General features: G+C 41.3%; 1 protein-coding gene across 1 annotated transcript in view; it reads right to left on the reverse strand.

The window, feature by feature from the left end:
* GSG1 (germ cell associated 1) overlaps positions 1 to 26,963 on the reverse strand; it is a 62,952-nt gene that overhangs the window by 28,752 nt on the left and 7,237 nt on the right. The window contains exons 3-4 of the mRNA XM_018565314.1: positions 13,357 to 13,404; positions 11,471 to 11,623 (exon numbers count right to left, since the gene is read on the reverse strand). Coding sequence (XP_018420816.1) covers positions 11,471 to 11,623; positions 13,357 to 13,404 — 201 coding nt within the window. The remainder of the gene's footprint in view (positions 1 to 11,470; positions 11,624 to 13,356; positions 13,405 to 26,963) is intronic.

Here is a 26,963-nt window from a genome sequence, read left to right on the forward strand (position 1 = left end):
AAAAAATAAATGAAGTTAAATAAATAAAAAGTAAAAATGTAAAAAAAATACAAAAAAAGTTTTAAAAAAGTTAAAGTTAAATAAACTAAAATTAAAAATCCACCATAAAATTAAAGGCCCCAGACCCTTGCGAACACACACATTTAAAAAACATAACATAAAATAAAATATTTTTTTTTAATACTCACCTGATCCCTGGATCCACCGACAAGTGCAGCCTCCCGTCTCCCATGCTGTCAGAAGCTGCATACATCGTGTGCTGGTTACTACTTAAACCGGCTCGCTGTATGTAGTTTCTGAGAAGATACACTATTAGCGTAGCGGGAGCGATGCAAAATGCGCAGCCGGCTTCCCCGCTATGCTAATAGCGTATCTTCTTAGAAGCTGCACACAGCGCGCCAGTTTAAGTAGTAACCAGCACACGCTGTATGCAGCTTCTGTCGCAACTGCAGGACGCAGATGCCACCCGCAATGAAATCAGCTCTCGGCGCCCATCGGTTGCGACATGCAATGAAAATTATTAGTGCCCCCCCAGATGTGACAGTGGTATCTTATGTGCCCCCCCTAAATATTGTTCCTAGAGTCGCCACTGCTGCCAGGACATAATGGGGTTGATTTACTAAGCCCAACACACGCACGCACGGGCTGCGTGCGCGTTTTAACCCGCGGTTTCGCGCAGGTATGGTGCATTTTTATGTATTTACTTACGCGCGTGTCGTGTAATGCGCGCCATCGGCTGCACGCCACTATAATAAAAAATTGCAAGTGCTAGAATCATATTTATACTACTGCCATACATGTGCAAATCATTCCTATGATACATATGTTATTGCTATGCTTCTGTGCATACAAACATTCCACATAACACTTACAAACTGGTAAAAGACAGTATTCCAAAATAAGGTACTTACACACCAGTGCCGTGTTCGGATGTGCTCCAACCAACTGCGCATGTGCATGAGCAAGTTCACACGTTTTTTGATCCTAGAAACACCAGCACGCCAATCCTGCACGATTTCTTCGTAATTCTAGCAAACACGCTCACATGGCGGATAAATTTGAGCGGTGCGTTTTTCTATCCATTCTGTACTGTCCAGAGGTGTTTGTTTTTGGCAACTTATTTTCACCTGCCAGTTTTCATGTGTTCCTCATTCAACTTATGGAGAGACTTTCATTCGTTTTTGCACAACCTAATTAATACCCCAAAAACATGAGTGCATCACAGTTGATCAAAAAAGGGTTAGCTCATGCATTTACATTCCTGCATTCAGTAACACAAGCAACACAACGTGCAGCTAATTTACACAGAGTGATTCCTTTCCGATCATGTTTAGTTGACCGAGGTGTAATGTGCTTTTTTTGCAGGACATGTTGTTTTCTTCTGTAGGGTGGCTGCTTTTTCAAGGCAAATATTGTAACAAAGGCCAATATTGATGGAAAAAAAACATCTAATTGCCTTACGTTTGTGGCTTTAATTAAGAATATGAGGAAACACTATTTAATGACCGTCAACTATAGTAAGTATGATTTCTCCTATGTGTTATGACATATGATGATGTGCCCTCAATGCCAAATGAAATGACTTAAGTTCTTATTACTTGTTTTACGGTTGTCTGTTTACACACAGAAAAGGATATGGAAGCTGTGCTGCTGGTCGAGAAGTTTATTGCATGTCCAGCAGATCTCTGGCTCTGGGTCTGCAAATCTTTGTCAAATGATGTGATTCTCTAGCAAATGTCAAGTCTACTCATCATTCCATCCACATACAACATTTTTATGTTGTGGGACAGACTGTTATCAAATCCTGTCATTCTCTATGCAATAAATGTAAAAGTCAAGCATTGCACAATCCCCCATGAATAGATATTGCCAAAAACATCTCATGCTCAAATGTGTAGACAGTTTATATGAATGAGTTGGTGATATGTCCTAAAATAAAGGCATGTGTCTTCATATGTGTCTTTTTTCAGTTAATCACGAACAAATGTGATCTAATTGTAGGGAAATAACATTAGTAGACACCGCCCCCCCCCCTTTCCTGCCCTCCCGGGCCAGTGCTCGGATCAGGGGTCTGGTAGGACTGATAGGGGGGACCCCACTTCTTTTTTTCCTTATTTTGGGGGCTGGGGTATGGGTTTGGGGGGGAACCCCACGCACTTTTTTGGGTCTTTTAACTGTGGGAGGGGGGTCCCCTCCTAACATTCCTAGCAGACCCAGAGGGTCTGGTATGGATTGGGGGGGGGGAGCTCACGCATTTTTGGGGGTTCATCATCTTGTGCAGACTGTCAAAATGAAATGTTTTTGATGTATTAGCATGTACATGCCTGGATATGAGCGCAATAAACGCGCAAGATGAGAATATATATGCGCACATACGATTACTAGTGCGCAGAATTTACGCAGGTGAATATGTACCATTTTGAACCCAGTCACAGCAGCATGAATAATGTACACATTTCGATTGGTGGTGTAGGTATATATGTACTAGTATATTTTTGGGTGTGTAGATTCAGCAGTTCTGATTTTTGGGTGGATATGTGCATTGCTGTATGTGGATAAATGCAACTCACTTAATGCAGGATTTGAACCAGGGACATGGGTGTTGTGGGGCAGTAGCTCTAACGCCTGAGCCACTGTGCTATCCTCAGGCAATTATGCTCATGGTTGTTGCACATCCCCATTGAATCCTTGGAAATGTAATACGCCATGCGTGCGCGTTTGTGATATTTATCAAGCATCTGCACATGAACACGCCATGAATCACGCTTCTGCATACGCTTCCGCGCCAAGCATATATGCGCGCAAGCGCACACAGTCGGCGTGTTTTTGCATGGCGTGTTCATGGCGTGTTTATGTGCTTAGTAAATCAACCCCAATGTATGTGACTAGGATGTCTGGTAAGAAGACAAGAAGAAGAAGCATGATCCAGGAGAGTAAATCACTCCTGACATCACTAAGAGTTGCTCATTTTTTTCCCGGTTAATGTTAAGAAAAAAAAAATAGTTTGAGAGTTTCCACGAAGTGTAAATAAATATTTATCATTTCTGGGTGTCCTTATAGTTTTACATAAATACTAAAACATTTGAATAATCATGATAACAATTTGGACAGCTAGCTATTAGGATCTATGTGTAATTTAAGTGATTCAATATTTGTATCAAACATAACTTCCAAATTAAACCCAGCTTAAAGAAGAACTCCAGTTATTTTAAAAAATGTACCTTTGCAATGGGGCTACTCCCATGCTGCAAGGGTTAACTGCTCATTTTGGCAGGAATACAGAAGATATACACAAATCAGCCATAACATTATGACCACTAAGAGAAAGACTCCGAGACTGTGGGAGGAGCCTGCTGCCTGCGTGAGGAGTGACACTACAGGCGGCGCGGCCGCACATACGCACGGGCGGCCACGGAGAGAGTCTGAGTCTGACCGGACCGCAGCAAAAGAGACCCGCCAAATCCCGCAGTGGCATAATAACCGGGGGGGCTCCGTCCGGTGCCCCCCCTCAGCTTAACGCCCGGAGCAGACACACCAGCCGCCCCCCCGGTTGTTACGCCACTGTATGAGTGACTTTGACAAGGGCAAAATTGTGATGACCATATAACTGGGTCAGAGCACCTCCAAACTTCAAAACTGCAGCTCTTGTGGAATGTTCCCGGTCAGCAGTGGTCAGGAAGTTCCAAAAATTGTCCAAGAAAGGAAAACCAGTGAACAGGCAACAGGGTCATGGGGGATCAAGGCTCATTGATGCATGTGGGCTGGTCCATGTAGTCCCATCCAATAGAAGAGCTACTGTAGCTCAAATTGCTAACACGTTATTGCTGTTTCCAATAGAAAGGAGTCTGAACATACAGTGCATCACAGTTTGTTGTTATGCAGCTGCATTGCCGCAGGCCAGTCAGGGTTCCCAGAGGAGAAGAGGTTGCAGAGTAGTCTAGAAACCAGGCAGTACCGCGGTTCAGGTGAGTAAATTTGTTTTTACTTAAGCCCCCTAAACCAAAGGAGTAGTCAACCCTTGCGGCGCAGTTGTAGCTCCACTGCAAGGGGTACGGTTTTAGATTCCTGGCTTTCCTCTTTAAATTAAACTTCCATTTAAAACTAAACTGGTGGATGGATTTGAGCTATAACATTGCCACGTTCAACTAATTTGGCATTGTTTTCAATTTTCATTCTAGCAACAATATGTCCCCTGTATAAAGAAGAGGGTTTACAGTACACTTACTTCTGTAATGTATTGCAGAGATACAGCTGCCAGAAGAATCTACAGCACCTGGAACACTTCTGGGTGTGTCATATATCTGGTGTCCTGCTTTACTTTTACAACTTTTTACTGTAGTGATATAGTGGCTGGCAGGGGGAGTCACAAAGTCCAGTGGGGAGCTAGGTATCCAACAAATTCAGAAGTGTCTGATTTTGAAGACCCTTTGAACACCAATATTTCTGCAGATCGACAGCACAGGTGGCAGGAGAAATAAGCATGAACTCTAGTAAAATTGGAACAAATGCAAACCTGTTAATGAGGTACAATCCCACCATATATTACAGAGGTTACTTGTGGGCTGGCAACCCCTAAACAAAATGAAAACCTGGCATTAAAAGGGTTTAATGCCAAAAGTAACTCCACTTTTTTGAGAAAAAAATCAATCCTCTCTGGGTGATCTGTTTACATTACAAGGATTTAACCTCCTTGTCGGTAATCCGGAGTGTGGCTCTGGGTTAATTTTCAGTACCATAAGCAGAACCCCGAGCCACACTTGGTATTACAGCGTAGCATTACTTACCTTGTCCCTTGAGCCGCGCTGTGTCCTCCGGCCGATCCGTCTTCTGGGTTCCGTCCCTTGCGAACGTCCGCGTCGCAAGTGGGCGGAACCAGCGGGAATTTTAAATCTAACGGGAAAAAAATAGCTAAATAATCAGACCGCCAGCGAGGTTAAACAAACTTTGTTGGAGTTTCCTACCGGTTTCTATTCTGAAGAAAAAGTTGTTTGTTGCACCATGTCCTTTCCAAACTGATTCCTGAATGGGAGGGTCTGGGTTCATTATAACTAGACATGTGCAGCCGCAAAAAATTTGTTTCGTTTCGGATTTCGTTTTATTTTGGATTTCCGAAATCGGGTCCTGTATGTGTTTTGTTTTGGGTTTCGGATTCGGATCGGATTCATAATTTGGATCTGATTCGGAATTCAGAAGAATTTCCGAAATTTGGGGTTTTGCGCGAACGGACAAATGTTCGTACGCACATACGTAGCAGAATTGGCACAGTTGACATTTCTGGTTGCTGTGCTCTAGTCTTCACTATTAAAGGGACAATAAAATCCTTTTCTTTATTTTTTTTATCCGTTTAAACATTGACGGTGCATGCACAGTACACATGACGTTTTTTTTTGTTTTTATCTTTACGTGCTATGAAATCCTCTTTTTGAAGTCATTATCGTAAATTTGAAGAAATAGGTCACCAGCATTCAAAAGGTTTAAAAATTAATAAGTCCTTTTTATTGGACCATAGTGTCACGACAATCGAAAAAAGGCTTTTTTCGATTGTCGTGACACTATGGTCCAATAAAAAGGACTTATTCATTTTTAAACCTTTTGAGTGCTGGTGACCTATTTCTTCAACTGTTCGTTTTGCACGGTGCCATCCGTGGAGTTACTGCAAGCACCATCCCTGTGTACCGGCCGGGATTGCTGAAAGGTGTGCGGAGAGCACCCCCACCCTATTATCGTAAATTTATCATTTCTTTTCCATTAGGACGAAATTCGTACTGAATCCAAATTTCCGAATGCTCCGAATCCACGAATTTCCGAAATTTCATCCGAATTTCGATTCGGAACAAAACAAATCGCACATGTCTAATTATAACCAGCTGGTGGATTTCCTCTGTTGTAATAAGGAAAGGTGCAGTATTAGCACCCCTTCAGTAGTAACTAACCCTTAGGGAGTATCTCACCAAAAATTGAATTCTCATTGCAAGGGATGCCTAAAATTATACTTGTAACTTAGTGCAGACTTCTGGGAAAATCAGTCAGCCAATCACAGAAGCAAGAAGGGACATTTCTGGGGGCATTTTGTGCACCAACTATGTACAGAACGCCTCCAGGTCGCCATCTTGCATTGAATATATTTACATAGTTACATAGTATTTGAGGTTGAATAAAGACATTAGTCCATCAAGTCCAACCTATTAGGATCTCATTTGACAGATTTAGGAACATTAAGGCGGTTGCTGTTTTAAATAGAAAGTAATTTTTAATAACATTAAATGGCAAGATGGCTTGTGTGACAATTATATATGCTGCATTCATTTTTAAAGATTTTTTTCATTTTCATATTTTTAAAGTGGAGTTACCTAGATAGCGTGTTCTGCGCTACGGTTCCAATATTGCACATAGGAATGCGCATGCATGAAAATGTTGACGCGCTACACCATGCACACACTGTAGCGTGCACGCCTGTTCTTGGCACCAGGCATGCTTTTTAAGGATGGTTCCTGCATCTGCACATTGCGGAGAGATTTTCAGCTGTATCCTGCATTTGTGATCTTGTTTCTGATACCTGTTTGACCCAGCTTGATTCCTGACTCTGCTGCTTGCTGCCAGCCTTGTGACCTCAGCTTGTGCTCTGACCATTCTTCCATCTCCTGATTTGGTACCACTCTAGACACAAGTGTATGATCTGGCCTGCTCCTGACATCGCTTCCTTCTTCTGTACCATGCTGCCCGCACGCTACCGATCTGTTTTTTTCCTGACTTCGCTTCAGCTCCTCACACCAGTGCTGTCTGATCTGCTATCAACCATAAGCTACGTCTGGGATCCAGTCATCACCACCATCATCTCCGGTGTGTCAATCATCCATATCAGCCGCAGGCACTCGTGCCCCTCTTTCTGTACAACTGCTGTTTCAATATTATTACAAAATGAAAGTAGATGGATCTATAAACTACAAGCCACAAAAGCACCTGGTCTTTATGAAATTCTTAGTTATAACCCGTTCCTTTAATAATGTCTTTTTGTTGTACAGAATGGGAAGTAAATCCCTGGAGTTATCAAACCCCTTATGACACAAGTTAGTATTAAATGTAAGAACACCATAAACTAATTTAAAAATTCGCAGCTAGAGAGTACAATAAAGAAAGAGAAATGTGTGTGGGAGAAAAAATGCATTATAAATAGAGGTGCACCAAAATAAAAATTTCAAAACGGAAATGAAACCAAAATTTAAAAAATGTCAGACCGAAAATGTTTTATATTGAGTGTTCCTGTTCATTCATAACATGAGAACATAGTGTGTTTACTATAACCACAATAATGAATGAACAGGAGGTGATGTAGATCACTCCCATTCATTCATAATTGAGGATATAGTCAACATACCATGTCCTCAATTATTTACAAACACTCAGCGATCGCTGAGTGTTTGCATTCGCTCTCCTTCTATCTGCTATTGGAGTATCGGTGTCCATAATTGTCTGCTCTCCTTCCTAACACGCTGTGACAGCAGGCTGAGCGAGTGGAGTCTCCCCCCACAGCGCCCTCCTCTGCTCTGTGACAGGAGGCTGAGTGGTGCAGGGAGGAGAGATGCCGGCGGCTCACAGCTATCTTCTCCCGCAGCGTTCGGCCGCCTGTGATAGTTTCTCACAGGACCGCTGTATCGGCCAGAAAATAGCACTTTCGGCATTATGCCAAAAGTGCCATTTTTCGACCGATATGTTTTGGCGGCCCATATATCAGTGCATCCCTAATTATAAATAACAAATAAAAAAATAAGGAAAATATTCATGCTTTTGAAGCATGTTTTGGACGTGCTCCACCTCTAAATGGGAGGGGCTTTGCATCACATGTGTTGTGACATCACACACCGTGCGGCGGGGATTCACCGTGCGGCTTATACGGGGGAGATTTTAATGGAGCCCGCAGGCATCACATCTCAGGTCACTCAGCTGGGGGGAGATGGATGCATGCAGACTCCATTGTTGACTAGACCCACATATGACATCAAGAGGTAAGCTACTACATATTTTGAAGGCTCTAAAGTTTTGCTAACACCTACCTAAGGATTTTATTATATTAAATGAATACCACTTATGGTTTTATAAATAGGATACCCAATTGCATAACACCCAGTGGGAACATAGAAATTGTGTTCAACACCTAAAAAAAGATTTTGAACTACTTAAACAACGGAAATCCTACCCAGAGAGTCTGTATATAAATATCTGGTAAGAAGTCTAATTATTTAGACTAAACCAAGATTGGAACCCCTGTTTTATTCATTTATTTATCTTTTTATCAAAAAGTATTAACTACCTAAACATCATTTCTATAGATACAAAGTGGGTTCTTGTCTACCTGATCTCCCAGAAGCCGCCCACTGGGACATTGTGCACACCGTTTATAGCTCTCCTACTGCACCTTCGTCTCTATCCCTCCTCTGCTATCCCTCCGCTCCCGTGATTTGCGGGTGATGGATGATCTAATAGCCATGAACTGTTAGGTATGTGGATTCATTAATCAAAAAATTAGTTGAATCATTTTTTTTAAATGGCTTACATATATATATATATATATATGTTGTTGAATTGTACACTATGTAATTGTATAAATTATGGATTTTCTGTACTCTTGAGGAAGCAATACCGCGAAATGCATCAAGTCTGTACATTTAAGTAAATTATTTGTAATAATTATGCAATCAATTGCGTATGTATTCACTGTATTGTACTATATCGTAACAAAACTAACAAAATGGACACATGGTATTCTCTGTTTATAAAGATTTTAATATATACTTATACCAATAAAGATGTATTTTTAGATACAAGTTGTTATTTAATTCTTAGCACCTCGAAAGCCCCAATTTGTTTCTATTTGTTGTAATTTGAGAGTGTAATATTGTCACAGCACCCACTCTTGCTTTCTGGAAGAGGTTATTCAATTCCTCCCTACAATTTTACAAATACAATTATGAACATTGAGCCTGTCAACTAACTTTGATAATAGGGTTGCACAGATACCAAGTACAGTACTCGGTACAAGTACGAGTACATGTACCGATACTTTTGAGCTCCAAGACTAGACTAGAGAAAAATTCAAAAGTTAGGAGGCAGCTGTCATTTGTAAGGAGCACACGGAGCTCCTGGGATTTGTACATCTCTGTTTTAATGTACGATTTTGTTTTTATAAATATAAATAAAGGGATGCACAGATACCAGTTTTGCGAGTACGAGTACTGGTACTTGCCGAGTACTTACAAGTACGAGTACGGATACATTTTTGTTTATTGTCATGTGACAGTTTTTCTAAATCAATACAGACTAATGATTTCAGGACAGTGGTGGAGCGCCAGAGCCAGGTCCAAGCTGCAACCGCTGCAACCCTTGTAGTTCTCATGAAAATGCCAAGTATCTGCACTGGTACTCGAAAAGTATCTGTGTATCCCTATTTGATAAGGTGTAGAACTGTTGGCTGTACACAGTTCACTCGGACAGTTGAAATGTACATTGTTTCATAAGCCTCCTGCAAGTTAGTGGGAGTGTGGCCTGTTCTTCATTGGATGCACCTCCTGGAACCCTGGAGTTATACATCAGTCTGCAGAGGGTAGGGTGACAGAGTTGGCTGTCCTGTGGGAGGAGGGGGGTCTTGTGGTTTGAAATTTCAGCATCTTTCTTTTACTTTGCGCCCATGAAGCACTTTGCAGATTTGAATGTTGGCTACTTTTGTAGAATGCGCACTGGGGGCCATGTGTGCTATGTCTTATATTGCCAATATTATTCTTTATTTTCTGTACCTGTCTGGGATAAACTCTTCTTGTGTAGTTACTGTAGAGGGTGTGAGGGGGGTAGTGAGGTTGGGGGACTTCTTTTTGTTGTTATTTTAGGCCTTGTATTGGCCATATTGTCTTTTGTACTAATTGAAAAATCTTCAAATAAAAATAATTAATATAAGGAGATCCTGTTGCTAGACCATTTATTTGCATAAAAAGCCTCCCTTGTGTAGACATTTAAAAGGCCTCAGACTTCTGCTGGGAGCTATCATCTTGGATGTAAGCAGCCCCAACTCAAGTGACACTCTATAGTATTCCCTTTTGCTCCATTCCTGGCAGCTACATAAAAGGCTATGTAAGGAGGTAAAGGGAGGGATTATTGACCTTTGCTTCTCCCGTAACAGGTACATTAAAGGTTTTGTAAGGAGGGGAGGGGAAGAGTAGCTGGATCAGCACTGATGGTTTTTGACCCTACCAGAGGAAGTGAAGGCTATGACATGGCGGGGGACCGTCCGGGGTGTGGAAGAGGCAGGTGAGAAGTTTGGAAGAATTGTAGTTGTGCTAAATAATTGCCTTATCCTGGAGTGGACGAATACCATAGCAAGGTATATTGGAAGTGAGTATAAATTGTTTATGGAAAGGGAAAAGTCTGCAAAATACTTTATTTTCTGTGCTTTTACTAGCAGTTTTTAAGGTGGCGACAGGGTTTCTTTAATGACATTTGTGCATCTTATGCCAAGCCTGACATTAGTGCCCATGAATCAATAATAATAGAAAGAAAATACCATAAACTAACAGCAAATGTGCTATGAACTTGCGTTGCTGATTTCATAAAAGATAAAAGAATCATATTAAACTTAGAATACTCAAACTAATGATCACATTTTCAAGTTTTTGTAAAAGAACAAAAACATAATAATGAGATAAAGAAATAGAGCTGACTGGTTAGCCTCATATTGGGCTTGATGTATTAAGGGAGGAAAGGCTGTTCATTAAGCAAAGTGTTTACTTTACAAAGAGAATGTTAGTATAAAATAAGGTAAACCTGTGTTCTCTTGTGCAAAGGAAACAGAAAAATGGGATATTCACTAGAACATAACTAGGTATTCAAAGGAAACACAGGCTAAACTTTTTCCTAACATACACTGCCATCCGTCCAGCTTTTGGTGGTATTTAATCACAACTAGGTTTTTAAATTTTTTGCTATATTAAGGAAAAATTACCGAAAATTTTGAAAAATAACCTGTTTTCCCTATGTCAAGCTATAAAAAAAAGTGTTTGTAAAGTGTTTTGCCACCTTTAAAGAAAGTCTCCTCTCCTTTCACAGCTGAACAGTGTGTGAGAGATGAGGGAAGAACGCTGGATACTGAAACATTGTTTTTATTTAGTGATCTGCTGTGATTGGTCACAGCGATCATACACGCCAGAGTCAATTTCACTGGCTCTGCACCAAGATGTTTAAACTACACTGTCCACTGGGCAGTGTGTTTAAACCTGCTTGCTCCTGCGCGCTAGGTGGCCAAAAAAAAGACGGGTATTTACGTAACCCCGCTGGGAGCTGTCTGCCGTCCAGCCGTTCTATTACAATGGGTGGACGGAAACTGGTTAAACAACCAACAAAACAAAAAAGTAATGATTATGATGATTTGACACATTTCATTTGCACAGTTTCATATCACGTTTAGAAGATAATAAAATATAATTACCTGAAAGTACTGAGGACATTGCAGCAAATGCATTGAGCTTCAGTCCACACACAGGATTCCCAGTGTAAACAATTTCCAGTAGCAGAAGCCCCAAACTAATTACCAATAATGTAATATAAATCAGCTCAGAACCCAAGGACAGCCAAAGGATTCCTAAAATGGGGAAGATAAACATAAGGATATTTTGTACAACACTAGCATAAAAATAGGAAGGAATGCCTTCATTGAGGCTGAATGTTTTTTGGCCTTATGAATCATAATCGTGTGCGTTGCTATCTTGTCAATGTTTATCTGGACATATTTGGTCAAGTGTACAATAATCTACCTTCTACCTGCAGACCATGGAGGGGTAGAGGTATCTAATATACTACTACATTGAGTACTGGCTGTGAATTTCAAAGGTAGGTTTGAATCTGACTGGGGCTGCACAGAATGTAGGACTAGCAAGTGCCAGGGCTATCACAATAGTAGCCTATGTATGGTGAGAGGTTCCATGCAGCGATCTAAAAAACAGCATTCTTCTCTATTGTGTCTCACATTCTTGGCACTGGGCTAAAGAAATGCTGACTACTTTTCTGTGGATTAATCTGTGTAGTTCTGGTTGTCACAAGGGGACTCGTAGGTAAATTTTCTATCCTTGCAGTAGCAGCTACAGAACTGGGAAGCACTGTGACTCTATGACTTCATCTGTTAGCACCGCAAAGCTGCCAACCTGCCACAGACCGGAGAAGAAACCACAATAACAAAAACAGGTCTATTTATAGACTATGCGCAGGAACCTTTGTGAAATTCTTTTTTTAAGCTCGTCATAAAATTTTCGATTTTGAGACCAGTCCTGCTGAAAATAGAGCAGAGAGTGGCCCTGTCAGCACCCCTCTGTTCAACAAAAGTCGATTTTCAATTAACTTTTGTCAAAGGAGCTAGGCCAAAAATTTGTTGCGGCTGATTTGCTGCTGTAAGAATATGGGACTTTTTTTTGTTCCAATATCAGCAGCAGTGTAATTTCAGGATTACAGACCATAGGGAAAGAGTTGGGTTGGTGCCCTACAGCAATGACTGGACAAAGAACTAATGTACTAAGCAGGAGGTACACTAAGCTCCTTGTATCCATCTCAAGTTTTCATTTTCAGTTTTGACTGGCGTGAACTTTTACTGGAGTCTGCAGCATGCGTGGACCAACTGGGAATATTTTGCATAAGAGCAAGGCTGTGAGGTCCCTGTGTGTTGTAAAGTAGACACCACTTCAAGCTCACTCCCATGTAGACTATAACTTCAATACAAATTAGTAAACTAAACGTGAAAATGTAGTCCATCACAGGAGGGAGCTTGGAGCGTCGGCTGCTATACAACACACACAGGGACCATGGGGAACAAAAGTAGCCACCCTCCAGAAGGAAGGTCAGTGTCCGCATGAATTCAGAGATGATTTGAGGATATACTGCCAAGTGATGCACAAATAAGCTATATTTGTGTTAATAGTTAAGGTACCTGAATTCATTTTTAAGATTTAACTCCTGAGATTAGTGTCACTTTTATCCTTGGAATGTTATAAAGGGAACAAGAGCTGTACTATAATCCAGGATTAGGCTGTCAGAAGCACATAGGAAACTCAGAAGTGTGGAGGTCTTGAACATCAGTAGATCAATCTTTGGCACATACAGTATGTATTGTAATGGAAATGAGTAAAATGCTACATATTCTTTTATCACATTCAAGAATGAGATCTACATTTATTTAACATTTTACTTGTTGACTAGGTTATTTTCCTAGGAAACAACAACACATGGCATTGAATGGCACCAGTAACTATCTCATGTAAGGTGTTAAAGGAATGTCCCTGGAATATAATATACATTACAGATATTATTAAATATACTCACACTTACCTCTTTCAGCTGGTGGAGTTAATTCCAGAAAACTCCGGCACTTCTCATCTGCAATAATAACGTGTACATGTTTGCAACAGCAAATTATGTTATGTGTAGACCATTAAAAGGCTAATAAGAGTTTCTAAAAACATGTATTGTTACAAAGTACAAAAAAACTATACTAAGCATAAATATTTACCACAATATTACATTGGTAAAGGTATTAATTATGTTACTATTATTATATTAAATATGTAGGAGCGTATTTATCAACTGGCAACTAAGTGGCTCACAAATTATTCACCATTTATGTGCTATGGGTCCCCCAGTTATTAAGCCCATCCCACAGCCAGGCTTTCCTATTTTTCAATAAGAAATCCAGGTCTCAACCAATGTAAGTCATACTCACTGCTTATGAACTGCCTGCCTATAGAAAAACAAATGGATTGCTTGCTTCTACTGCACTGATGTACATGCACTGCCTGGAAACCTCATAAAAATGCACATTTTTCAGACTCATGTTCTGACTTTCCCCATGTAACCCCACACATTTTAACCCCCACCCCAGTGTCAATGTTGAGGATGATTCGCCGCTCATCCAAGTGACTTGCTTAGTTCAAATTAGTGTTGGAAAGCAAAGCAAGCCATTCATTTCTTCCCATTATTCAACAAAAAGCAGGGTGAATACTCCAGCTCTACTTATCAGTGTTCTTAAAAAGTTTTTCTAAGATTTTTGTGTGAGGTAACTTCCAACACTCTCCAAGGTAAATAAACCCTCAACTCAAAATTGTCCATTTATTCAGACCATTCATTAATAACTGTGGGTAGCCTTAAATATGTACTGGTACCTGGTACACAAAACCTCTATGAACAGCATTTGTTACCAAAAGATTATTATCGGCATGTGTGAAAATAGAAACCAGGGGAGAAAGTATTTTCACATGAGGAAAGCAAAGCAACCAGCCTTTGAATGGAAGACACACAGCAATCATGTTTAGTGCAGAGGTCAGCACTATGTGCATTTTACTTTTGAGACATTTATATCACTTTAGTAAGTAGAAGGTATAAGGTATACACTGGCACTTATAGCCTACCCTCTGCTACACTGTCAAGTTGTATATGACTTTTCCACTCCAAGCTCTCTGACTTTAAACTGCAGCAACTATTTCTGCAAGTTAAATCAGCAGCACTCTTTATCAACAGTCACCTCAGCTAGGGGAAGCACATCTAGAAGCCTGCTGGGACTTACTGATCACCTAGAGCTTTCAATCCATTGGAGATTAACACAGCACACGGTTCCAGCAACTGCAGTGTCAGTAATGGGGCCATGACCTGAACACTGGGGACAGCTGAGCAGCCACAGCCACACATGACTTTATAACATGACAGAAGCCCTGTTTGCACTAAGGTTACTTTAGGTAAAACCAATACGCTTCCAGCTCATCAATAACATATACAACACACGCAGCTCACCTTCTCTAAGCATTCTCTGCCAGCACTGTGGTTTAGAAATCCTTGCTCACACTAGTGACGCCTGGTAGACAGCTCCAGCATTGCTCTGTGATGACGTCAAGGCCCAGCAAGGACACTATGTTGTATATGTCAAGTGTGTGTTGACACCTCTCGCAGCAATGTGGCATCTATGTGGCTCCTATTAGAGGCCCTGGATCCCAGGGCGCAGCCTGAGTCAAAAGCATGACTGTCCCAGCAAATCTGGGACAATTGTTAAGTATGCAACAACCATGTAGTGTAAGGACATACCTGACTGGATACAAAATAAATGCACTGTTTAAAACTCTCAAATTTTCTAATTTTGGTAATCAGGCCAATTTTTGTTTCCTTGAGGAAATACACACACACACACACTATATACACACTTGTTTTTTTTTTACTTATCATCATTAACAGGATTATTCACTAAAGGGTGAATAGTGTGGATAAGGCAGGAGAAGTGAGCAATCTAGGACAACATAGCTGAACTGGAAAGTGAGCTGAACTAGATAATTTTTCCAAATCAGCTATATTGTCCTAGAGCAGGGTGCCCACAATTTTTTGTGTTAAGATCTACTTTTCAAATGACGAGCTACATGAGCTCTCACTCCTGGCTGTCTCTCCTTCCCCATCCTCCTGGCTGTCTCTCCTCTCTCTCCTGGCTGTCTTTCCTCGCTCTCTCTCTCCTGGCTGTCTCTCCTTGCTCATCCTCCTGGCTGTCTCTCCTCTCTCTCCTGGCTGTCTTTCCTCGCTCTCTCTCTCTCCTGGCTGTCTTTCCTCGTTTTCTCTTCTGGCTGTCTCTCTTCGCTCTCTTGGCTGTCTTTCCTTGCTCTCTCCCCTAGCTGTCTATCCTCTCTCTTTCCTGGCTGTCTCTCCCCGCTCTCTCTCCTGGCTCAACTTGCTGTATTTTGCAAACAGTGCAGTGCAACAGGCTGTGTAAACTAATATTCTTTGATGTAATACATAGCAGCACTTCAACCACCAGTATCCACCAGAAAGGTGTCAGGGAGCTTGGCTCAGCAGACTCAGGCTAATAGGAAATCATGTGTGCACAGCGAAATAAATATACCAAAATGGAACAAAGGGGCCACCATTCACACCCTTCGTGATCTACCAGCATCAGCTTTGAGAGCTACTGGTAGATCATGATCTACCTAATGGGCACCCCTGCCCTAGAGTGTTCACTTCTCCTGCCTTCTCCAAACTCTTCACCCTTTTGTGAATAACCCTGTAAATTTTACTATGGTAAAACATACTGTAGGTTTGATACACAGTGTTGCTAATATCTTTTCTTTCAACATTAAAATTTGCAATTAACATCTTTTTATTCTCCGGTTTCAGAAAAAAATTGTAAGGTTTCGGGGGCTTTAACCAATCTTCAAGCTAAAGATTTAGCTTTTTTTACATGTGTGTGAAAAATAGAAAACTTGGTCTGGAAGCAAAAGGGTTACATGATGCTTTTAGTGTTTCTAAAGAATAAGAAAGGCCTTCCATGATCACCTGTATCAGTAAAGTACATAAAACTACATACATATACATGTTTAGAACAAATCTTACTTACCACTACCCAGCCTTCTGAGGTCCAGTGCACTGTGTACTTACTAACAAGGAAAGATCACTTTAGCACCACTATTTGGCCTACATCACAGTCATTTGTTTTTAGCTACATATATGAAAGGAAACAGTGACGTGCCTTCTGTGCTGGGTGAGGCACCCCCCAGCCTGCCAAAGCTCCGCCCCCGCCCTACCAAAGCTCCACCCCCACCCCACTGAAGCCCCGCCCCAGCTCGGTGACCAAGCTGTGTAGGGAGGAGGAAGGGAGGAGACAGGGAGGAGCCTCCCTGTTCCTCACTTGCTCGTCACTGGTGAATCACTGCTGAGGCATTGAGATCGATGGCATCAGTGGGTTTTTTTTTTATTGGACAGGTTGGATCAATGGCGCATTGCCATTGGTCCAAGCCATCCACAGAGCTCACGCCTCTAACACAGATTAGAGTCTGTGACAGCTCTTGCCTCACCAAGTTAGGTTACACAAGCAATGGGGAAGCCCGCTGCTGTTTAACCTAACGACCTGTCAAAAGCCGGATGCAGCGCTGCCTGTAATTAACAAGCAGCGCTCCGTTCATGACAGGGTACACAGCAGGGAGGCTGCTGTGTAACCTGTAACAAGCCACACTGAATGGAGAAAAAGCTGTCAGCTTCAGACTTGTAGCTGACACCTTTTTTCTTCATAATACTAGGTGAGGCTCTGCCTCCCCTGACCGCACATCCCTGAAAGGAAAGTATCCAGGAATGTTACATATATATACAGTACAGATATACAGTATAAGCTAAATAGATTGAAGCCTAATGTTCTTAATATAAAAACTAGGCATTAAACATTAGAGAAGAGTGGTGACGGGCTCTGTCACCTCCCTCAGCCTCTGTCCCTGGCCGCTGCGTCACAGCAGTTCCAGCACGGTACTGTGCTAGATCGCTTGTATTGGAGGTGTCATGTTCAATAAAGAGAACCTGTCACCTCCAAATGCTATTACACAGGGGCTTGTTAGTCCCTGTGTGATAGCAATAAAGTTAAGTGAAAAAAATTGTTTAGAAAAAGTAAAAAACAATAAAATAAAAAAGTAAAAAAATAATAATTAAAAATGTAACTAAATAAAAATGTAAAAAATAAAAAGGCGATAAAGTAAAAATAATCAAATGAAAATTAAAAAATGTTACAAAGTAAATAAAAATTTAAAAAATGAAAACCCCGCTGCCCCATCTGCGGCAGTGCAATTATCTTCTAATGGCAACCCAGTAGCGCCAGACAGATTGCGTGGTTTCCTGCCACAATACCACCCAGGGGTTGCGCACGATTGCAGTGGAAAACACCACGCAGATGTAACCCCAAACATACGGATGCAACCGCATCCCGTGATTGCCCAAGTCTGCACAAGCCCTAAAGAGTAAATTCACTTTCCCTAGTTATTTGGGAAAATGGAATTACCTACACAAATCTAACAAATGTTTGAGCGTTTAATAATACTTCAACATTTACAGCAGAGTAGGGTTGCCACCTTTTCTTCAAGCCAAACCCGAACACTCTAGCGCCGCATGGCAATTCTTTTTGTACAGTTTAATTTAGTAAAATAGTAACTAGGGATGCACCGATACCACTTTTTTAAGGCCGAGTACGAGTACCGATACTTTTTTTCCAAGTACTCGCCAATACCAATTACCGATACTTTTTCTTAAAGGGACAGGTCAAATGTTTTCTAAAGCAATACAAAATCATGATTTTAGGTCAGTTTCTTAATATTATGAAGAACATGAACACTCTGTAGTGTGGCACAGCTATATCCAATTCTGCATACCTGGCTTTATATTATAAGAACTTTATAATATAAAGCCAGGTATGCAGAATTGGATACAGCTGTGCCACACTATACAATAATACACTCTTCTGGAGTCTGGGCATGTGATCATCTATTTTCCCAAGAAAAAGAAGTGAGATGATCTGAGGGGATCAGCTCAAAGTACAGCTAGTAAAGAGGGTCGGAGAGTCAAAATATGATACAAAATATTATACATTTATTGTTTAAAATCTCATTGGACATACTAAATGCACCAGTTAACACCAACACCAGTTCAACATCTAAAATTGGTTATTGCAACAACCCATTCACTCATAAAACACAGAAATGCACTCTGAGGATGAGCTGATCAGCATAATAAATGGTACCTAATTAAACTCAAAAATTAATTCCTCCAACATTTTTGAGTTTAATCCGGTACCATTTATTATGCTGATCAGCTCATCCTCAGAGTGCATTTCTGTGTTTTATGGGTGAATGGGTTGTCAGCAAATACTCTGTATCGCCGCCGATACCGATGCTTGTATCGGTATCGGTGCATCCCTAATAGTAACAGAAGTAAACTAACCTAATTAGTAACAGATTTATTTTTTTTCTAAACCTTGCAATTCAACAATATAAATTATACATTATATAAAAAAGATGAATCCAGCTTGGGTATATAAATAAAACATTTCTTCTAATACTTAGGAAACAAAGTGTATCTGATATGTAACAGTGCTCAACTCAAAAATACTACATCTGGTAGTAATAAGTACTAAATCCCAAATGGGGGTGCCTTTAAAATATTAAAATAACAACCCATCCTGGGCTGATAAATAAAACATTGGTATTCAAAACTTTAACTAAATAAGACATCGCTTGAAAAAATAATAACTGTTTTGAGTTTCCAAAAACAATAAAGTGCACATTTAATGCAGCTGAAATGTAACAGTAACATGCAAACTTAAGAGTTTGGAGAAGGCAAGAGAAGTGAACAATCTAGGACAACATAGCTGAACTGGAAAGTGAGCTTAATTGGATAATTTTCCCAATCAGCTACTTTTGGCTAGGCCCCGAAATCTTGCAGGTGGTATAGCTGCCCATTTGTCTTAGCAAAATGCCTCTAGGTCATGCAAAGTCTTTGGTCATCTTGTTTGGCTCGATGATATTAAGGTCAGGAGACTGTGATGGCCACTCCAGAACCGTCGCCTCTTTCTGCTGTAACCACTGGAGGGTCAACTTGGCCTTGTGCTGAGGGTTATTGTTGTACTGGAAAGAACAGGAGCATCCCATGCGCAGCTTTCATGCAGAAGAATGCAAATAGTCTGCCAGTATTTTCTGATAACATGCTGCATTCATCTTGCCATCAATTTTCACGAGATTCCCCGTGCCTTTAGAGCTATAGGCCTTGTTGACCCCTCTCCAAAGATAGCGCTTATGGTTGTGACCATAAAGTTCTATTTTGGTCTCGTAAGTCCAAATTCCAGTGTGAGGCGTGTCAAGGTGTTGTCGGGCATATTGTAACTATACTTTTTTGTGGCATTGCCGCAGTAAAGGTTTCTTTCTGGCAACTCGACCATGCAGCTCATTTTTGTTCAAGTATCCTTGTATTGTGCTCCTTTAAACATCCACATCGTCTTTTTCCAGAGCAGCCTGCATTTCTCCTGGGGTTACCTGTGGGATTTTCTTTGTATTCTGAACAATTCTTCTGGCAGTTGTGGCTGCAATCTTTGTTGGGCTACCTGACCTTGGCTTGGTATGAAGAGATCCCCACATTTTCCACTTCTTAATAAGTGATTGAACAGTACTGACTGGCATTTTCAAGGCTTTGGATATCTTTTCCATCTTCATAAAGTTCCATTTCCTTGTGTTGCAGTTCTTTTGACAGTTCTTTTCTGCGCCCCATGGCTCAGTATCTAGCCTGCTCAGTGCATCCATGTCAGAGCTAACAAAGTCATTGACTATTTATACACAGACACTAATTGCAATTTAAAAAGCCACAGCTGTGGGAAATTAAACTTTAGTTGCAATTTTTAACCTGTGTGTGTTGTCATGTGTGTTTGTAACAAGGCCAAACATTTCAGGGTATGTAAACTTTTGATCAGGGGCATTTGGGCGATTTCTGTTATCATTATGATTTAAAATGAGCCAAACAACTATGTGATAATAATGGCTTCTTATGATCACTATGACAGTTTTTTGGCAAGATCAGTCAGATTTTTAATTTCAATGCAAAAATTTCACAATTTCTGCTTTTGAGCACACCAGTACTTTGAATTAGACTTTGCCGCTTTCAGCAGTGGTTTATTATTCACTACAAAGTCATACATTGACATACAAGACATATTGAAGTTGAATCTTATGTTTACACGGAGCAGAGCCGGGAACCAACATTCTCCGCTCTTCTCCACGCTCTCCATCCTGAGGAACTCCGGCCGGAGGAGTGAGGTACGCAGCAGGGGGAGGACGTAGCCTGAAGATCTCCATTCGAGAGAGAGAGATAAGCGCGGGAGAGAGGGGGTGATTTCTATATTGTCAGCACCTGTTAATTGATACAGGTGAGTTTAATTACAAATTACAGGAGCATCACAAACTTATAAAGGTGCCCATACACTGCTCGATTCTCGTACGAGTTTTGCGGGAAATCCTGCGATCGTACGAGAATCGTGCAGTGTGAATGAAGACGTGCAACCGTTTGTACTGTACGGTCGCACGTCTTTTGTCTAAGGAGCACGCTAGAAAACCAGCCGAAAATCTAACGATTTTCGGCTGGTATGAACGGTGCTCGGGAGACAAATGCCGAACGGGCCGGAGTGCGCATGCGCACACTGCCCGTTTAGCATTGCGGTCATCGGAAACCCGCCCCGAAGCTCGCAAATACGATCTGCCTGTCCAAGATGGGCAGATCGTACGTTTTTTTAATTACCTTAAAACCATTGCAAGACTTTTGTCTTGTAATGGTTGTAAGGTAATTTAAAAAATGTACGATCTGCCCATCTTGGACAGGCAGATCGTACTTGCGATAATCACAAGCCCGCCCCGCTGAGGGGCGGGCTTCCGATGGCCGCAATGCTGAACAGGCAGTGTGCGTTTGCGCTCACCGGCCCGTGCGGCATTTATCTTACGATCATGCTACAAACCAGCCGGAAAACGTACAATTCTCGGCTGGACTTCGAGCATGCTCGAAAGACAAAAGTCGTGCGACCGTACAGTAGAAACGGTTGCACGCCTTCCACACACCTGGCGATTATCGTACGATTATCGCAAGTTGCGTGGGCACCTTTATGCAATTATTTCTTGCAATTTGGAGAAGGAACCAAACATTTTCTCCAGTACATTTTTGGAGTTTTGTGTGGAATGTGTCAGATTCTTTTTTTTTCCTCCACTTTTATGTGTCATACCAATATAAACAAAAGAAATAAACATGAGAATGCCTAAACATTTGTAATTGCAACAATTTTCTGCGCGAAGTGGTGCATTATCTGACAGAAATGCAGGGATGCCAATATTCTGGGACATGACTGTATATAGTATTCCAATTTCTGGTTGCCCCATTGGCTAAACTGCATACCCATTTAGCTTTGGAGGTCATAAATACATTAATGGTTATATTTTTCTGTTTAAAACAGAATTATGTGGTGCAGACAGAATGCATAGTATTTCTGCAATTTCTTGTAGTCCTCTTTGTCTGAACTACATCCCCATTTAGCTTTGGTGGTCCAAAAAACAAAGTAAAGTTGATATTTTTCTGATACAATTGAATTAGTATGTTACAGGCAGCATACATAATATTTCTACAATTTCGTGCAGGCCTCATTGCTTAACCCTTTCACGACCAACGACATACAGTGTACGTCGCTGGCATCAGGGCTGTTTAAACAGAGTCTGTTTAAACTTGTAAAGCCGACTGTCGGCTTTACAGTAGAAGCGATTCTGCTACTCAGCGGCCGCCAGTTCACTTCTACGGGCCAGTGAACGGGTGTCCCTTCCCCCACCCGACACCCCCGCTGTGTTTCCCGGGCTCTGTTGCCCCTCCTACAGGCCTGGGACCACTTATTTGGTGTCGGCGGGAAACTGGGGAAGAGATGGACGAACCTCTGTTCGTCGATCCCCTCCCCGTTCTATGGCAAATTGCATGACTTCCGGTCCCTGGGCTGTCAGTTCTGGGGTCCTGAAGCCCAGCTATAAGCTATTGAAGTGTGATCTGCACTTCAATAGCTTATTTAGAGTGTAAAGGTGACACTGGAGGTCTTTTGGACCCCCAGCATCACCTTAAAGAGTACCTTTCACCACCAGCTGCTATAAAATGGGGGGGGGGGGCTTGTAAGCCCCCTATGTGATAGCAATTAAAGTAAAATAACAGTTTTTAAAATTAACATGAAATAAAATAAATGTAAAAATCATTAAAACATTTTAAAGTCCCCCGCGAGCACACGCGTTTTCCCGTAAACATGCGTCGGGTGCGCCTATGAAAACGACGAACGCGCTACACATGTTGGATATCGACGCGCACGCTGGAGTGAGAGCAATAATTCTAGGGCCAGTATTTTTGGGTATGTCTAAACTGGTGACCTATGGGGGCTTTTAAAGCATCGTCAATGGACTTTTTGGGGTACTGAATTTTGTCGCCGTTTCACGGACGCACACAATTTTAACCTGGGCATGTTGGATATCTATTTACTCATTGTAACCTCATCTTTTTTATTGTATTGAAATTGTTTTATTTTATTGTGTTTTGGGGCATTTAAGTGCATTTGTCACTAAATTTTGGGGTTTGATAAGGAGTTGCGCTAATATCGTGCAACATAAAATTTGCAACTGCCCCCATTTTATTTTACAGGGTCTTGGCTTTCAGAAAATATATAATGTTGGGGGGTTTTAAGTAATTTTCAGGCCTAAAATGTGGAATATAACATGGGTGCAAAAAATGAAAAAAGGCCTCAGTCATGAAGGGGTTAAACCACATCCCCTAAAGAGCTTTAGAGGACCAAAAATATGTAAAGTTTATATTGTTCTGATTGGAATAAAGATAACATGCTACATACAACAAACATAATATTTCTACAGTTACTTGTAGACCTCAATAACTAAACTACATCCTCATTTAGCTTTGGACACCCCAAAAATACAAAGTCTATATTAAAATGGAAGGAATATGGTACACACTGCAAAGGCGTACTTTTAACACATTTTTGCATGTGTTTTGATAAAACACTTTCCTCATGCATCTTTTGGGGACAAAAAACAAAATAAAGAGTTTATTTTTTACTGTTAAAATTAAAGAATATTGTACATAATTGTCACAGACCTACCCGGATCAGAGCTCCGTGTCCGAGGCACGCCGTCCGTCCATGACGTCACAGCCGACTCCTCCCCTTGGCCGCGGCTCCTCCTCAAAAACACAGCTGAGCCACTCACTCGGCGTTCTATCGTTCTGGAACGTCGAGCGAGTGGCTCTGAGGACAGAGCAAGAGACAGTGTGTTACAGACTGATTCTGGAGAGTGTGACTCATTACTGCACACCAGGACCTGCCATTGGACCAACACTGAGGTCGCATCGATCACCCCAAGTACCATCCACATTTGCCTCATACCTTCAAGCAAACCGCAAGTAACTTGAAACTTCCCACCTGTTATTTCTACTCAAATACCTGGTTGTGCTGTATTGGGAACTCAGGCTTGGCTTAACAAGTAATCAGCCACCTGTTGAAACTACTTCAACTTTACTTATGCTGAATTGTTGAACTGTGATCAGAGATAACCATTGACAACTCATCTGTTCGTTGCACCCCCAAACATAACCGCATTGCTCACTTGATGAACCGTGATTAGCAAGATACCAACTGCTCCTAGCAGTCTGCCATCATATGCGGATCTGCTCCAACCTATTTGTTGCCACTTCCTCATCCTCCCACCTGTTATATCCACTTCCATTTACATCTTCGTTGCTCTCTTGATTACTGAGTCAGTAGCAAAACGGTTGCCCTAGCAGTACGCCAGCATATGCGGATCTACTCCAATTCTCCTATTGGAGTCAGTACTCCTATTGACTGCCACTTCCTCAAACTTACTTTCTTAATACTACCATTATTACCGTAGTGTATTACGTCAAACCACCGCACATAGGTCGGGGTACATGAGGTCAAGCGGTTCCCCTTGGTACTGAGTGCATTGGGGTTCCGCCAAACTGAACCAAACCCTTAATCCTATTTAACAATCTCCGCAGCTGAGATCCATACTAACCCAAACCTTGCTAGACTGTGACAATAATGTATAGGCAATTTTAACAATCACTTGTAGACCACATTTTGAAAAGGACAGACTGCATGCAGCAGGTTTACAGCCCAAAAATCCACTTTTAATTAACATAAAAAGGAAGAAATATTTCATTAACGCCACAGCACTTTTGCTTGGCTGCATTTTGAACAGGAGGGACAACAGGCAACGCCAATTAGGAAATCATCTTATACAACTGTATTTATTTTACAGAGAAAAGGACAGCTAAATATTGTACAGGCTGCTGTACAAACACAGTAATTAAAACATTTTACTTGGCTGCATTTTAACCCCTTCACGACTGGAGATGTACACTGTACGTCTCTATCCTGAAGTGCCCAAATTACTGCTCATGTACACTGTACGTGAGCAGCTATTCAGAGTTTTAAAATGCCAGTAACCACTGAGAATCAGCGGTTACAATTCATTAATGGATGCCTCAGTATTGAGTCATCAACTAATAAAATAGTTAAGCTTTTGTAAAAGCTTCTTTCTTTCATCAATGAAAAAAAGAAGCTGTTACAAATACCAGACAGATGAAATAGCAGATAAGCCAAACACCCTCTGCTATTGCAGTTTTGACAACTCTGTAGAGATCGGGACTTCCCCGATGTTTACAGGCTGATTTGTAACATTCTTCAGCACAGAAATATGTTACAATGTATTTCTTTGTTGAAATGTATCAGACTTCTGATCATCTAAGAACGATTAGAAGCCTTTAGTGAGATGTAATTCTGGCATGGTGTCAGGATCAGTCACTAAGGTTATTATTGACTGTTCCTAAGTTTTGAGCAGCCTAATAATAACAACCAAAAATAAAAACATTTTCAAGCAGTTATCGTGACTGCTTGATATAATTGACACAAAAAACTTTTTTTGTTTTTAAAGTGTAAAGTGTAAAAAAAATTAACAAATTAAAAATATATATAAATATATTTTTATACTATAATTATTATAAAAAAATAACCCTTACAATGAAAACCTGCATCTGAGCTCCAGATTTGTTTTTCACCCTAAGGGGTTAATTTTTTACTTTAACCCCCTCATGATGGCGATGTTCAAAGTATGTCGCTGTCCCTAAGTGTGACAGTTAGTGACGCTTAATGACAGTGACATTGTAGGCCACCTAACCTAACCACAGAGGCGGCTCTAGACTTTGTGAGGCCTTAGGCGAAACTCAAAATGTGAGGCCCCCACTTACACCCATAATCAGGGCTTGAAAAATCCACTCGTCCTCTCGTCTGTGAGGGAGCTCCACAAGTAGTTTCCCGGCCGGCCATTGTAATTGCACGGTTGGCCGGGAGCTTTACATTCAAGCGATCGGGCATCTCTAGAGATGCCCGACCGCTTGTATAGGAGCAGGTGTTACTGCCTTGCCGGTCCCGAGAACTGCTGTGCCGGATCCGGCTGGGACCGGCACGGCTGCTCTGTGACAGGAGATTAAAGGAGAGATCGGTACACAATCTTTCCTCTCAGTCCTCGAATGCAGGAAGTGATGTATATTACATCACTTCCTGCATTCAGTGTCACTCTCCAGCTACAGAAGCTGATGAAGCAAATCTCTGGGGGTCCCTAGGTGACATTAGGGGTCTTGGAGACCCCTCATGTCTCCATAAAGAGGGCCTGCCATGTAAATTGGCTATCACATAGGGGGCTTCTTAGATTCTTAGCCCCCTATGTGATAGCAATAAAGTTGTGTAAAAAAAAAAAGAAATTGCAGCTATTGTGCCGCACATGTTACATATCGCTGCGAACGTCGGAGTGAGAGCAATAATTCTAGGGCCATTAATTACTGATAACACTAAACTGATGAGCGGTAAAAGCGTTTTAAGCGTCGCCAATGGGCAATTTTTAGTGTGGTCGTTTGTTGCGATTTTGCGGGCACACACAATTTTAAAGCTTGACATGTTTGGTGTTTATTTACCCGACGTGACCCCGTCTTTTATGTTTTGCCAAAAATATGGGTAAGAAATTTTTTTTTATAACATAACGGAGGGAAACTTTTTCTGTGTGAAATTTACAGTACTTTTTTCATTATATAGTAAAATAACCCCCCAGTGATGATAATATACCTACAAAAGAAAGCTCTATGTGTTCCCAAAAAATGTTAACATAAATTGCAAGGCTATAGTCCGGTCATGCTGACTGGTGACATTTTTGACTGACTGGTGAGACACCAGTCAGTCAAAAGTGCAGAGGGCAGTCAAAAGCACAGAGGGCAGAAGTAAGGAATGCACAGAGGGCAGAAGTAAGGAAAGCACAGAGTGCAGAGGGCAAAAGTAAGGAACGCATAGAGTGCAGAGGGCAGAAGTAAGGAACGCATATAGTGCAGAGGGCAGAAGTAAGGAATGTACAGAGGGCAAAAGTAAGGAACGCATAGAGGGCAGAAGTAAGGAACGCGCAGAAGTAAGGAACGCACATAGGGCAAAAGTAAGGAACGCACATAGGGCAAAAGTAAGGAACGCACAGAGGGCAAAAGTAAGGAACGCACAGAGGGCAAAAGTAAGGAACGCACAGAGGGCA

The sequence above is a fragment of the Nanorana parkeri genome, unplaced genomic scaffold (assembly GCF_000935625.1).
Source record: "Nanorana parkeri isolate BGI_ZX_2015 unplaced genomic scaffold, ASM93562v1 scaffold832, whole genome shotgun sequence".
In the NCBI taxonomy this organism is placed as follows: domain Eukaryota; kingdom Metazoa; phylum Chordata; class Amphibia; order Anura; family Dicroglossidae; genus Nanorana; species Nanorana parkeri.